This window comes from Mustela putorius, unplaced genomic scaffold (genome assembly GCF_011764305.1).
Source record: "Mustela putorius furo isolate JIRA1106 unplaced genomic scaffold, ASM1176430v1.1 tig00000224_pilon_pilon_pilon, whole genome shotgun sequence".
Classification (NCBI taxonomy): domain Eukaryota; kingdom Metazoa; phylum Chordata; class Mammalia; order Carnivora; family Mustelidae; genus Mustela; species Mustela putorius.
This window is the reverse complement of record NW_025421321.1, coordinates 14,789,273-14,804,760: the sequence shown is the minus strand read 5'-3', so window position 1 is coordinate 14,804,760 and position 15,488 is coordinate 14,789,273. Positions and strand designations below refer to the sequence as shown.

Genomic DNA, 15,488 nt, shown 5'->3' with positions numbered 1-15,488 from the left:
CTCTGTAGTCTTGCCGATATTAAAGTATGGCAACGAGGAGAATCTAATGATTTGGTGTTTTAGGACATTAAAAAAAATAGCATAGAAGCATTCCTCAACCTCAAAGCAGCTTTTCCTCTGCAAAAATGTTGCATGAAACAGAGACAGAGATTACTGACAAATAGTAAGGGTCTAAGTTTGTATCACTTGGGGAACTACATTAGAATAACCCCTTATCAGTCCTCTGGATTCATCTTGACTTTCTTCCTTTGTAAGAATACCATTTAATGAAAAATTTTTGCTTTTTTTAGACTGTATTTCTCAGTGCAAGCTCGTGGAGAGACTGATAGAGAAAAGTTGCTGTTAATGTATCAGACAAATGATCAAATAATAAATGGACTTTTTCCTCTGAACAAGGACCTGGCATTAGAAATGGCAGCTCTTTTAGCTCAGGTAAGTTCCGTGTTATATAGAGTCAAATTTAGTTAAGGTAAAATACTAATTTCTACACTGATTTAAATGTATCAAAACAGTGTATAATGTAATTTTTTAAATTCACCCGGCTATGATAGACACTTTAAAACTTATGGGCATTGTAATTGCAGTTTGAATCAGAATTGCTGAATACTGAGACAGTATTCCTCATGGAACCTAGTTTCTTAATTACCTTGAAAGGATCCCTCTAGGCTGTGCATTTAATAAAGGAGTTTGAATGCAGAGCTGCAGGGCTGAGGGTGCCATACTGAAATCATTCAATAATCTAATAAGAACCAGCTTTGAAAAGGCTAGCGCACTTTCTCTGGTTTACCTATTGTAATAATAGGATTAAGTTCAGCATTTTATAAGCACACACACAGAAATTAATAATGACTTAATCCAAATAGAAGTATATTTGTCTCTCAAGTGCCTATCAAAGAGATAGGCATGCTGGCATCTCAACAGAGTCATCAGAAGCATGGACTTTATCCTTGCTCTCCATCCTTCTTCCCATAGCATGTCCTCTTCATGGTCCTGGAGAGCTGCTAGAGCTCCAGCTATTACATCAGTGTTCCAGGCATCATGATGGAGGAAGATCTGAAGCAGGGCGTACCTTCCTGTCTTTGAGAAACTTTCTGGAAGTTACATAGAACAATTGCATTTGCGTCTCCTTGGTTGAAATTTGTTCATATGGACTTGCCAGCCTACAAGGGAGATGCGCAAATGTGACCTTAGCTGGGTGGCAAGGAGCACAACTAAAGTCAAGGTTTTTATTACTCAGAAGGAAGGAGAGAATAGTCATTAGAGGCAACTGACAGTCTCCACTGCGCCTGAGTCTGTGCAGAGGTTAATTAAAGAAAAATGTTAAGCCAACTTTATGATACATCATTGAGACAAAGGCTTAGATTCCCCAAGGTTTTTGGTCCTTGCACTTTGCACACTATCCCAGGACATCTCTTTATCTACCAGCTGTCATTGATACCCATGATACCCAAATCCTTTCTCTCCAGTTCACTTCTTTCGTGGGCTCCTTAAATTCAACATAGCAAAAACTGAACCAATTGTCTTCTCTCCTTCTCCTTCACATTCTCTGTCTTCACTGTGCTACTGTCTCTGCACAGCCCCCCATGCAAGCTTTGAGTCCAAGAATCCTCTTTGACTGTCCTCCTTTTCACCTGGTCCGACAGGGCACAGTGTCCCCCCATTTTAAGTTTTAGATAGATGCTCCTCTTCACTCATCTGCACACTGGCCATCATTGCTGTGGTTTGGACCACCATCATGTCCTACCAGCCCTCCTGCGGCAGACTTCTGACTCGTGATCCTTTCTCTGGCCTGGTCCCCTACAGATTTGTCCTCCACCCAGATGCTAGAGAGATCATTTCAGTTATCTACTGCCACATAAGCAATAACTCCAAGACTCTGTCACTTAAAATACTAGTTTGGGCAGAGATGAGTAAGGACAGCTTGTCTGTGCTGCATATGGCACCAGCTTGCCTAACTCGAAGGCCAGCTGCAACTCTGTGGCTGCAGGCTGGAGTCCACCCATGTGAACGAAGACTCGTCCACGTACACAGTGGGTGTCTGATGCCAGCTATTAGCTGGGACTTCTCCTGGGGCTGTAGGCAACAACACCCGCATATAGCTTCTTCATGGGGCTGTGTGTGCTTCCTCACAGAATGGTGGTTGGATGGCAGAGCAATGTCCCAAAAGAGAGACAAGGAATGGAGGCTGCCATTTTCTTTTTCCTTTCCTTTTCTTTTTTTTTTTTTTTTTTTAAGATTTTATTTATTTATTTGACAGAGAGAAAGAGATCACAAGCAGGCAGAGCAGAAGGTGGGGCGGGGGGTGGGGAGCAGGCTCTCGGCTCAGCAGAAAGCCCAATGTGGGACTCGATCCCAGACCCTGAGATCATGACTTGAGCTGAAGGCAGAGGCTAACCCACTGAGCCACCAAGGTGCCCCGGAGGCTGCCATCTTCTTAAGGCCTCGGCCTGGAAGCTGTGCCATGGTAATTTGTGTGGCAACACTAAGAACTGGGGTGGATATCTAGCAAACACATGTCTCTAGCTAGCTCTCTCCTGCCCTCATTTACACAGAAGGACATCCATCTCTAGATTCTGCCTACCTCTCCCGCATCATCTGTTAATATTCCCTGCCTTGACATTTATGCTCCAACAAAGCATAAACGGTGGTTCCCTGCACAATTTCCTGACTTGCATTCGGCTCACTTATTCTTACCTCTTAGGTTTACCTGTTTGTGTGCTCTGCCCTGGAACATCTCTATCCCCATTCCTTCACTTGTTAATTTCAGTGTAACCTTTCATTCTCATCTTGGGTGTCACTTATTCCAGGAAACCTTCCTGAAGTCGCGGGGGTTTCGTCCTGTCCTGCCCAGTACTGTCTTTACCTCACTGTCTTATTATTATTGATTTGTTTTGGCTTTGTACCACTGACTGTAGACTCCCTGAGGGAAAGGGCTGTCCCTGTTAATCTTTGTACCTAGCACAGTGCCTTACACGTCATCCATTCTCCACTGGATGAATGAGTAGTTGATTGTTTAGTTCACTTTTGTAACAAGTTTATGTTCATCCAAAATTTAAAGCATCTGTGCTACACTAAGGGTCCTCTTTTTTTGCAAGTAATGAAAAGTTGAAGAAAAGAAAAATAGGCCATATATTTTCTTGGTGTTAGGATTAGGTATAATTTCCTATCACTTGTCATTCTTGTCCCTATCCTCTAAAATCACAGAGTCTCTGTTAAAGCCACTCTCATTTTTGCTAAAATTTAAGTTGGTCTTCTTGTTTCAACTTTTAATTTTGTCAGGAAGTTTCTCCAAGAAAAATTATAATATACTTTGGAGACATAGACTTCTAACATGTTTTAGAGGAAGGAGTGGAGAGGTAAGACTATATGTATACCTAGAAAATTCTGAATATGTTACTAACTAAAGAGTATAATTTCTCCATCCATGAAAGGAAATTTAGGTAATACCACTTTCCCTTTTCCTTAGAGTACTCTCTGTGAAGACAAATGAAATGTACTCATCTGAGATCTGTAGAAGAAAAGTTATTCCTGTTGTAGATTTGAATTTCTGTAGGTCCTTGTCGATATTCTCCATCTTGGGAAATTCTTGGAGCTAACCGTGAATCATTGTACATAGTGTCTGGTAGGGCGTAATGTTGATGTGAGTCATATTGGGAATCCCCTGAGCTGCTTTTCTGTTATTCTGCAAACATGTATGTGCTCATTCTAAGCCACATGGTATGCCAGGTGCCAGAGAGGGGACGCTGAGCTTGCAAAGTCCACTATAGGGTTCCTTAAGAGGAAATGTTGCCCCGAATGGCCAATTTTTGTAACAATTGTTTGTCCAATTCCCATCTTCCTGGGGGTGACATTTTGCTTTTAGGTTTCACAGGTACCTGTACTGAGTATGACCTGGTGGTCGGTGAGGACAGTAAAAAGCTTGCTCGGGGGGGGGAAGGATTTTAGTATGTTTAAACAGCAGATGAACAGCTTGTATTTGGTGTGAGTAAATTAGGGAAGGAGGTAGGAGATGAGGATGAGAGCTGAATAGCAGGGCCAAGCCAAGAAACCAACAAGTAAGAAACTGGGTCAGAGACCTAGATAGCTAGAACACACTATAAGGATAAGGTTCAGATGAGGAATTTAGACCGCAGTGGGTCAGATTAAGAGCTAGAAAAGAGAAGCAACAGAGGTCAGAGTCTCAGAGGCTGGTTGTGCTAACAGCTTACCTGGAGGCAGAGGGCTCTCTTAAGATGGAGACCCCGCCAAGTCTGGAAGGATCCCTCCATCTGCTTGTTGGGGAGTGCTGTGCATGAGGATCTGAATGTTCAGTAGGATAGTCATCTGAAGGCCCCATTCCATCTCCCTCCTGGAGCCCTCTGTGGTACCCAGTGTAAGGCACATGACACAAGTCATTAGAAGTATAAACAAGTTCAGTCTCCTCTACTAGACCACAAACTCCATGAAGGTAGAAACTGTGCTCAGCTGTTTTTGTTGTTGTTGTTTTTTAATCTCACCTCACCTACTACAACGCCTGACGCGTAATGGAGACTCATCATAGGTTTGGATGAATGAGTGGATGGATGAGTGGATGGAGAGATGGATGGGTCGGTAGAGAATGGCATCTGTTTAGCCTCGCTAATAGAGGTAATGATTGAACATTCTTTCATTCAGGGAGAAAGAGAAATAGACGGCTCTATTCCCAGAATAACAGAATAAGGGGATGGATACAGAATGATTTATGCAGAAAATCTAGGAGGAAAGTAATGAGAATATAGCTCTTACTCCATTATATTCAATAGAGACCCTTAGGAAGTGTAAATAATACTTTTTAAGATTTCTCATAGCTTAAAAATATTTTTTGTCTTTTATTTTTAGCCTCCATTTTGCCTTGTTATTATTGATTAAAATAGTATCTTAAAAATGAGAAATTGCCCTCTACCATTATGGGCAATAATATTAGTGACCATTAGGAAATGCTACTAGATGACAGCATTAACTAAGAGTGGTTTGCATAGAAATGGAGTGGAAATGTTTGAATTACAGATTTTTTTTTCAAAATTAGAATTCAAATGCCATTTAGATCTTACCAATTATACTTATATATGATTATAAATTCCATAATCACTCAATCAAGACAAATAGATTTATATAATATAAAGAATGTTTAGAAGAATAAACCCAATTTTTTAAAAACTCTTCAATAGCCTGTATTTTCTCTTTGGATTTCCAATTAGGTGGAGATCGGAGATTTTGAAAGGCCCTTTTCAACTCCAGCAGGGCATGTTACTAATCAGTGCAAAACAAATCAAACTCTAAAACAAGTCATAGAAAAATTTTATCCTAAAAGATACAGAGACGGCTCTTCTGAAGAGCAGTTAAGGTAAGCAACTACTCATGATTTTTTTTTTAAGATTTTATTTATTTATTTGACAGAGAGAGATCACAAGTAGGCAGAGAGGCAGGCAGAGAGAGGAGGAAGCAGGCTCCCTGCTGAGCAGAGAGCCCCATGCGGGACTCGATCCCAGGACCCTGAGATCATGACCTGAGCTGAAGGCAGCGGCTTAACCCACTAAGCCACCCAGGCGACCCAAGATGAAAATTCTTTTACATGACAGTTTTCTTAAGATTTTTTTAATGCTGTTGAATCCCAAGAGGTTATAGATCTTTTCATTTAAGATGGGCCTAGAAACTTGAGAGTCTATTTTTAAAGTATTTTTAAGGAAAAAGTTTTTACCTTAATTAAGAAGATCTCCTTTTCATTTGATCTCATTCATTCTTGCCCAAATTAACCCTTCTAATAAAAAAGGGGGAAATGGCCAGTACTGCGTTTATAATTTTATGAAGTGTACCAAAACATTTTATCTCTTAGGGTATTCCATTTTTTTAATATAAATTTTTAATTAAATTCAACTGGTTTAGAATTTTGGTTTTAGAGAATATATAAAGATAAGCTGATTCAACCGAGAAATAGAGGCAAATCCAATTCACCGTGAGTTTTCCAAAATGGAAACATTTAAGATCAGTCTTGGTTTATGTAGAGTAAGAGGTTGCCATGTGATTTATTTAAGGCATCTTCCCCACAGCCAGCATCTCTCCAAGCCAGGGAGTGGCAGCATCTAAAATTCCACCGTTGAGACCACCATTGAGGATCCATTCTTTGGTCTCAATGTTCTGTACTTTTCTTTTAAAATGAAAGTTATTACCATGAGAAGTTACCTTTGTAGTCTAATTTACTCTAAGGTTTGATGTTAGTGTAGCAGAAAATTTTTAACTTTGCCTGACTGGGGGCGGGGAAGGGGGGGAATGTAAGTCATGCTGAGAGCCCTAATAGTATGAGAATTCAGTTGAAAGGACAAGGGGTGGAACAGTGGCGAGATGGGAACCACAAAATAACTGTGCCTCCTGGGTGACGCCTGGGTGTCCCGGTCATGCCTGCGATTGGCTCAAGCAGAGCTTTGCCCTGGGAGGCCAATACACTGCTGATGTTTTTGTTCTCTTCTTAGGCAGCTCTGCCAGCGACTGTCAACCAGATGGATGGCTCTCCGGGGACACAGCGTTGCTGACTGTGTGCGCATTTATTTGACAGTAGCCAGGAAGTGGCCATTCTTTGGAGCCAAGTTGTTTCTTGCAAAAGTAAGAAAGGACGGGAGGGAGATGCTGAATGAAAACCTCCTCATGTGTAGTTGACTCTCTTCAGTTCAGTGAAGCCAAACAGTGACCACAGTCCCCCCCAAGTGTAATAGATTTGGCTTCCAAAAAGGGAGTAAGGAAATTCCCAACCATGGAAAGAAAACAATGAAGGGTCCCTAAGAAGGGCAGGGGAGTCAGCAGCTTCTCCATCTGTGCCCTCTGCCCCACTACCTTCCCTGCCCCGTCCCAGGTCCCCAGCCCCTCACGTAAGTCACTCACACTCCATAGGCTCACCAGCAGACTGAAGGCAACCACCTTTCTACTCTTCAGCCAGGCAGCCTCTCACCTACTTGTCCTTCACTCTGTCACTCGTTTGCTCAAGTATTTAGTATTTAGTGACTTCTGTTTGCCAAACATTATGTACCTAGTGATCCAGAGGCCCATGATTTCAGATGGGTTATACCCAAACTTCTAGGAACTCACAGTCCCGTGTTACAACAGGTTGGAAAACAAGCACTATGGGTGAACAGGGTTAAGAGGGACAGGGACGGAGCACTGTGGGGACACTGAGGAAGGAGAGGTGGATCCTGCTGGCAGTGGGGCAGGGGGGCAGCCCAGGACCCCAGAAAGAACTGTACTTTTAAATTCTGCTTCTTCCTACTGAACCATGTCACTTTATACTCTCTCAGGCTCCTGAAAGGCTTGTGGTCTTGTGTTTGATCTGTGCGCACGCTTGGTCTGTCCTCACTAATAAGGGATACACGTTTTGAGTGGTCCTCACTAATAGGTGGTACACAGGTCTCACTGACCCTGAAATCCTCCTCTCGTGCTCACGGTTAGGCTTTGCACATAAGTATCACTGAATAAATGTTTGCTGAATCACTGTGCCACTTTGGGCACGTGAGTTAGCCTCCTTGGACCTCAGTCTCGTCATCTATGCATGATTGTTTGGACTGGAAGCGTAAACTCTAGGCTATCGTATGGCTTCCAGTTTGGACTGGAAGCGTAGACTCTAGGCTATCCTGGCTTCCATGAGTGACTGTACCATTGAAAGGTAAGAAATGATTTGCTTCTGGCCCTGGAAGCTGTATACTAAGTAAGTGGGCATTAACATCAGTACGCTTAAACGTCTCTAAAATTAATATATTGGCAAGGAGTTGAACATAGGTCTTCTAAAAATATAACAACTAGATTTGAACTGTGGAGCAGCATTTTGCAATGAATTTTAATTCTGATTTCAGCATTGGAAGAAATATTAAATATCCATCTTTGATCATATGTTCAGTGCTTTTAGCACAGAAATATTACTAAATAATATGTAGCATTTGCATTTTATATGAGAAGCATCTTTTCTTTGCTCACTTTTCTTCCTTTTTGCTATGAAGACATCTCCTTGCTTAACAACATCCCTTTGAGGGGAGATAAATATATATAACATCAAATATACCATTTTAACCATTTTTAAGTGTACATTTCTATGCCATTAAGTACATTCACATTTTTATGCTACCCCTCAGCACCATCCATCATCGGGGGATGAGGCATAGAGCAGAGGGAGAAGCAGACTCCCCGCTGAGCAGGGAGCCCAGTGCGGGCCAATCCCAGGACCCTGAGATCAGGACCTGACCCAGAGGCAGACACTTAACTGACTGAGCTGCCCAGGTGCCCCTGTAGTCTCAACTTCTTTTATAAGGTTTAAGAGAAGTAGTTAAGTTTTTGTTAGAATTTCGGTTCTTGTTCAATTCTGTTATTGTTAAGCAGTCATTGTAAAATGCTCAAAAACATTCATGGGTTTTAATTGGAGGTTCGTGGTGAGATCCTCTTTATTAATATAATTTCATTGCTTTTTTACCATAGGAAATTTAGGGGAAATTTACATTCATCACATAGTTTCATATTTTCTTTTTATTCTATTGTTATTAGTCATTGAATATCAGATTTAATAAACTTTCAAAAAAGTGTGGATTTGTAATCCTAACCTTTCACCAATGTAAAGCACTACATGCACCTTAGAAAATACATCGGCGTTTTTTGTTTCATTAGGATTTTGGTCACCGTAGAAACCCTACTAGTTTATCAACTATTAGCCTCTTAAAGTAAAAGAAAAATAAAATTAAACATTGTTGTCCCCATGCTAAAGATGAGAACATTGAGCCTCAGGTAACTTGTCCAAATGCACAGCTAATAAATGTCAGATCTGGACATCAGACCCACATCTCCTGGTAACAGATTCACTGCTCTTTCCATTACGTGATACTGCCTCCGCCCCAAGAAAGATTGTTTCACCCCAAGTTTTATTTCCTTCTTTTTTTCCTCCACCCCAAAGAGATTTTTAATATGAAATTGTTGTTGTAAATGTGGCATTGCATTTTGACGGAAAAATGTTTTCTGTGATTTTGCTTAGAGTTTATGATATGGTGTATTTGCTCCTCTTCACAGCCTGTAACTCCATCGGCACTTGGGAGCACTTTCACGTGGCTGGCGATCCATGAGGATGGTTTAAGCCTCTTAGAGTACAACTCCATGGTAAGATGAAGTTTCACACTGCTCGGGGTACCATCCACTCTCTTCATAGGATTTTTCTCATCCACAGATAACATGTTTCCTAATGCTGTGTATCGAATAGTCATTTTACAAACGCAACTGCGATTGTAATTTAATCTTTAAAACAAGACCAGACAGGTTTTATAGTGTGTTATGAAGAAAATATTAAGATACCATGACTTAACGGCAACCGCAGTTGTATTTGTTTTTGGTTTTTTGAGTTTTTTTTTTTTTTTTAAGATTTTACCCATTTGTTTGTCTGTTTATTTTAGAAAGAGAGAGAGTGTGCGTGGTGGGGGGGCGGGGGCCAAAGGGAGAGGGAGAGAGAGAGTTGCAGGGATACTCTGAGCTCAGCGCGGAGCCCAATTCGAGGCTCAGTGTCATGACACTGAGATCAAGACCTGAGCCAAAACCAAAAGTCGGACGCTTAACCAACTCAGCTTCCCAGACTCTCCAAACACAGATGAATTTGCAAACCAACTCTTCATTTATCCTGTTAGGAAGATTGCTTCCTGTGTAAAAGGAAAGTCTTGAAGATAACATTAATGTAGAAACTGTATTTACCAAAGTTTAAGTTCGGTGTCCCTAACACTTCTGTGACAATTTCTGTAACTTTCTGTAATATTACTTACCAGTTCACTTGTACGTATGTGGTATTTTAGAGCTTTTTACATGATTAAACTTGAAGTCAAACAGCTTTCTCCAGGTTTATATATCCATCTGAAATTTGCTTTACTTTCTATCCTATTTCATATGTTCTTTCTTTTGTTTTTAAACCCGGCAGACAGGAATTGTTCAATTCTCCTGGTAGGTGTAAAGGGCTCTTCTATGCCCAGCTATAGTCAGGGATCACCAAGAATTTCTTGGAAACCAAACTATTCTTTAGTGTTACAGTAGTCTCTCTTTATAATTGCTTTAAAAAAAAAGAATCTTTTTGAAGGGCTTTATATTTCCTGAATGCTTTTTAATTCTTGAATGGGTAACTTGAAGATAGTTTATAAAATCAGTGACCTAAAGTCAACAAAAAATTGTAGACCAGGGGCACCTGGGTGGTTCAGTGGGTTAAGCCTCTGCCTTCAGCTCAGGTCATGATCTCAGGGTCCTGGGATCAAGCCCCACATGGGGCTGTCTGCTTGGCAGGGAGCCTGCTTCCCCCTCTCTCTGCCTGACTCTCTGCCTACTTGTGATCTCTCTCTCTCTCTCTCTCAAATAAATAAACAAAATCTTAAAAAAAAAAAAATTGTAGACCAGTATTGAGTTACCTTAAGTAAGTAGGCCAGTTTCCTAGATCCTGGGGGATGGACATCGAGGCCAGGAGGTGGACACTGGTCAGCTGCAGCTTGTGGGGGTTCAGTTCTGGAATTGCCTGCTCACAGTCTTGCCAGCAAATCCTTAGATATGTAGATTGATTCCTTTACCTATAGGCTTTACATTTCTTGATTTTTTACAATTGTTTTAGCTACAGAAAGGGAAAAATATTTGCAGCACATACGGCAAAGGGTTAATATCCTTACGAAACGATAAGGAAATGATAAACATACCAGTAGATGAATGAGCCAAGCTCTTCAAAGAAGAAATACAAATGTATTTTTAAATGTTAATTTCGCTAGTAATCAAATACATTCAATTTAAAACAGTGAGATTCTACTTTTCACTAGTCAGGTTGGCAGAGATTTAAAAGAGTGATTGTATCTAGTGTCAGCAAGACTGCAGTGCTGGGAATGTAACTGGGTGTAACTTTTCCAGAGAGGTTAGAAATATTCTCAAAATAGTCCTTACTTTTTTCAGGTAGCAATTCTGGTTATTGAGATGTATAACTAAAGAAATAATTAGGTTTGGGTATTATGAAATGTATCAAAAAATATGCACTGAAGTATTATTTAAGATAGTAACAAATAAAAAATGATTTAAATCTCCTGCAATAGGAGATTGGTTAAATAAAGGATTATCTATCATATCACTTAAAATGATGTTATACAAGGACATCTGTTGTCATGAAAAGATATTCATGATTCGTTATTACATTTAAAAAGAAGTGGAGGGTGCCTGGGTGGCTCAGGGGGTTAAGCCACTGCCTTCGGCTCAGGTCATGATCTCAGGGTCCTGGGATCGAGTCCCGCATCAGGCTCTCTGCTCAGGGGGGAGCCTTCTTCCCTTCCTCTCTCTGCCTGCTTCTCTATCTACTTGTGATCTCTCTCTGTAAAATAAATAAATAAAATCTTTTAAAAAAATAAAAAGAAGTGGAATCCTAAACAATATACATGATACTATTTCTGTTTATATTAAAATCTGTATATCAAGATGAACCATATGGATTTGCCAATATTTGACCATTTTTTACCTTAAAAAGTATCAGTTTCATATGGTTCAACCTAATATAGATACATATGGAGAGAAATTTTAAAGGGCACATACAAAGTATTAACAGGGATTTTCCACTGGATGCCGGGATATGGGTGCTTTTTATTTTCTTTTTGTATTTTTCCACAGTGAGTTATTAGTATCAGAGTCAAACTGTATTCTAATTACAAAGGTAAATGTGGCTACACAGATGTGGCTACATAAAACTAGTATATTACTATTTTGAATCATAAGATTTTATATTAGAAAATAATTTTTATTATATATAATTAATAACAGCATTTTTCTTTTTTAGCGAAGTATAGATAGCCCATAATGTTACATTAGTTTCATTAATATCAGCATTTTAGTGGAAATGTTATTAATCATTTCTCATCTTTCTTTGAAAGGAGAAGTATATGATATTAACTTTTTCTTCTCTTTGAAGAGGTTAATAGTCAGCTATGTGTACAAGAGTCTAATGACCTTTGGAGGTCATCAAGATGATTTTATGATAGTAATTAACAATACACATTCAAAGGACAAACCAACAGAGAAGTTACTTTTTGCCATGGCAAAACCCAAGGTGAGTAGAAGACTTTCTACTAACTTTTTTATACTAGTTTTTTCCATGTTAAAACATGTATGTGCAAAAACTAAGTTGCAGATGGGAAAACAGATTTACTTATAATCAAACAATTCTAGATCCAAATTCTGGCTTACCTCATCTTGCTAAGCTTTGGTTTCTTCACCTAAAAAATTATATGATGCTACCTACTTTTTTTTGGCTTAAGAATTAAATGCTGCAATTGTTAAATCCTTTAGCCCAGTGCCTGGTATACAGAAGTTCAAAGTAAGTGGTCTTCATGTAAGTTGTTGTCAGGTGCTCTATACATATTATCTTATTTACATGGGATAATTCATGTTATAGACTTCTTAGTGAGAAGAGTAAGGTTTTATAATTAAGATGTTACTTGTTCTTAGTTTTAATGTCTGTAAGCAAAAACCATAAACACAAGGGCTACATTTTAGTATGTATTTCCAGCTTTAATAAAAAGAATGAGAAACTGAGTTTCCTAAAACTTTGTCTTAAAATTGTCAACCAAAAAAGACTACTTTTTTTTTTAGAGCCGGCAACTTTTTTCAAATGGCAGACATTCAAGTGAAGGCAGTTAGCCAGTAAGCACTGAACACTGAGACATACTTAGAACTTTATTTAAATAAAAAAATTGATATGATGCAGTAGACTTCTTAATTCATTTATACACAGATGTGGCTTTGAAATAATCAATAGACTTGCACTATCATCACATTTTTTAATATTGCCACTAAATTTGATTGTTTTTTAAGACTCATTCTTTTTTTTTTTTTTGGTTGAAGCAGCCAAAAAATATGTCAGTGCCTTGATGTGCTGAACATGTAAGCACTTCACTGATCTGGAGAGAAGGGATTTCTGGAAGCCTGGGCACTTGCAAATGGAGACCACCTGTGGCCAGCCCCTTACTCTTTTGGAACTTCTCTGGAGCACTAACAGTTCTATTTTTCTTGTTTTAGATTCTTGAAATCACTCTTTTGATCGCCAGTTACATAAACAACTTCCATCAGCAAAAGGCAACATTTCACCACCTCTCTGCTCCGGCGCTGCTCTCAGCCCAGACACGGGGACCAGAAGCCAGGGCGATGGGAAGCCAGCCCCTTCTGTCAAGTAGCAGACCGACTAAAGGACCCACTTTACTTTGAAAGCTCGGGAGCCTGAACATTCACTCCTGTCCTCTGGGCAATGGCTGCATCAGCTGCAAATAAGTTCATTTACACCTGGTGGCATGGCACCCACACACTGGTATTCCAAACTTTTAAAATATGTGGGTGTCTTTCATTTGATTCTTAAATAGTCACGTGACTAACAAAACATAAACACAAAATTTGCCCACACGCTGATTTTCTCTTAGACTACATGGGTGAAAATTCAGTCATTTTTTTCCCACCTCCTTTGTGCCTTGCCAGCAGATACATCGTACAAGATGTCGTTTTTTTCTGTCTTAAAAAAAAAAATGTTCTGGCAAAGGGAGATTCCAAACTCTTATTTGGCAAACCAGTTGATTATTTGGAAATGCTCACTGCCAAAAAATCAAGTACTGTAATTAAATGTGTGCTTAATTAATGATATGGGTCTGGAAAGAAGTAGAGCATACAGTGTTAGAAACAGCTGCAGGAGGCTGTTTCGGGGTACATTTTTAGAGCAAGTACAGTAAACCCAGCACTGTGAGTCATGGTGAGAAAATGGGAGTAAGTAACCAGAACCTCCTGTGCGGTATTAGAAAGTATACTCTGTCACCTTTTCAGATCCCTGGAGTGTAAAGTTCAAAACAAGACAGTGATTCCCCACATTCCTTGGCTATTACTGGAGAGCCCGAGTTCACTGGAATATTGCCCACATTTCATTGCATTTGGTGCTGGGTCATCTTGACCTTACTTTGTTAAATAATATCTTTGAAAGCAAAGACAATTCTTCCATTGTGCCCTCCCATAGGCCTTTTTCGTTATAGTTTTAACATAAATTCTCAAAATATTTTTTAAAGGAAAAGAGAAATCTTCTGTTGAAGGAGGTAGAATTTTAGTTGAGAAAGTCTAGAAATGTACTACTTTGCTAGGTTACATAAGTGGGCAGTTCATTCCAGTATGTGTCAAAACAAAGTAGTTAGTATTCATGATAAAAATGAAACTGTGATAAGACATGAAAATTATATTGTAAAACTGTTTAATTGCAATAGTAATCATGAGTATACTTAATTTTATTTATGTATAGAAAATTTGTATTTATTTTTTGCACATGTATTTATCACTTTGTGTGTGGTACTTTTTTAACCAATTTGAAAAAAAATATTAGCTGCTGAATTAATTTGTTGGCAGAGCCTTCATATTTTCTTCTTTGCTGCTTTCACCCTATGGCAATGTACTGTTGTCACACTAAGCCTTTTGAAAATAATCCCATCTCATATTAGCATCCTTAGAAAGGGCAGAGCCAAGAAGTCCAGTGCTCAGCTAAGATTTGGCTTTATTGGCAATGACAAAAAAAGGTCAAAAAAACCTCATAGAAGTAGATCTCCATTTACTGTTTCCTCTAAATCCTTTGAGCCACAACTACTCACTGCAAAAGCAGGTTGGTTTTTTGAGAATAAACTGGCTACCAGTTTGGGATGACTCTTGGGAGTTTTTAAGCTGGGATACAACAGAGTTTCTTGGTTCCCAGAAAACTGTTCAATAATCACGAGCTGGTGAGCCAGAGGCATGGCACAGCTTACATATGTGTGTGGGCTTTATTCTCAGGCAGTAGTTAGTTCACCATCTGGTAAGCACACACCCCTCCAGATCTTCTAATTGGAGCAAGTAGTGAAGGCTTAGCTCACATGGTGGTACCTTATACTTGGCATTTATTTTTGATAGAACAGAGATAAAATATTTTGATGGAAAGAAATCAATTTTCTGTAACTGATGATGTGAAAATTTTATTTTCTGGGAAATTGCTTATATAGCCATTTAAAAAATTCAAAGTATGTTATTATGATTGGTTACAAGAGAATAATGTTCCATGTTTAATTGTAATATTTGTCTCCTATCATTTTCTTCCCTTTCAATCATAATAAATGATTTACAAAACCCATTTTGAGCATTATCTCTTGAACAGTCTTCAAGAAGTACCTAGTGTTTTCATTGTCAAAGCTGAGGTGTGCTACTCGTGAAAATGGCAGTTATTACCTCCTTCTCTTGCATTCATGCTTTGTCTTCGGTGTTGCTTTGTTTTATCCATATAAAAGGAAGCCGTTTGGCAAATTGTAATTTTAAGATCATGTATGCATGTTGACATATACAATATGTATAAATCATGGGAGAAATAAGTCCCGTAAGTAGCTTATTTCATACAGGAGGGTCAATGGACTGTGTTCTAAAAATTTATTTTATATGTTCTGGATTTTTTATGTGTGTGTCCTTAA

The 15,488-nt window shown here is 39.1% G+C and overlaps 1 protein-coding gene across 2 annotated transcripts in view; it reads left to right on the top strand.

Annotated features, from left to right (window-relative positions):
- PLEKHH2 (pleckstrin homology, MyTH4 and FERM domain containing H2) overlaps nucleotides 1-15,157 on the top strand; it is a 126,028-nt gene extending 110,871 nt beyond the window's left edge. Inside the window, exons 25-30 of one of the 2 annotated variants that reach the window (XM_045077745.1) lie at nucleotides 291-432; nucleotides 5,217-5,362; nucleotides 6,486-6,615; nucleotides 9,052-9,138; nucleotides 11,945-12,082; nucleotides 13,051-15,157. In XM_045077745.1, coding sequence (XP_044933680.1) covers nucleotides 291-432; nucleotides 5,217-5,362; nucleotides 6,486-6,615; nucleotides 9,052-9,138; nucleotides 11,945-12,082; nucleotides 13,051-13,236 — 829 coding nt within the window. In that variant the 3' untranslated portion in view covers nucleotides 13,237-15,157. Of the gene's footprint in view, nucleotides 1-290; nucleotides 433-5,216; nucleotides 5,363-6,485; nucleotides 6,616-9,051; nucleotides 9,139-11,944; nucleotides 12,083-13,050 lie in introns of those variants that run through there. The other variant, XM_045077746.1, reaches the window with a different exon arrangement.
- The last annotated feature ends 331 nt before the right edge of the window (nucleotides 15,158-15,488 follow it).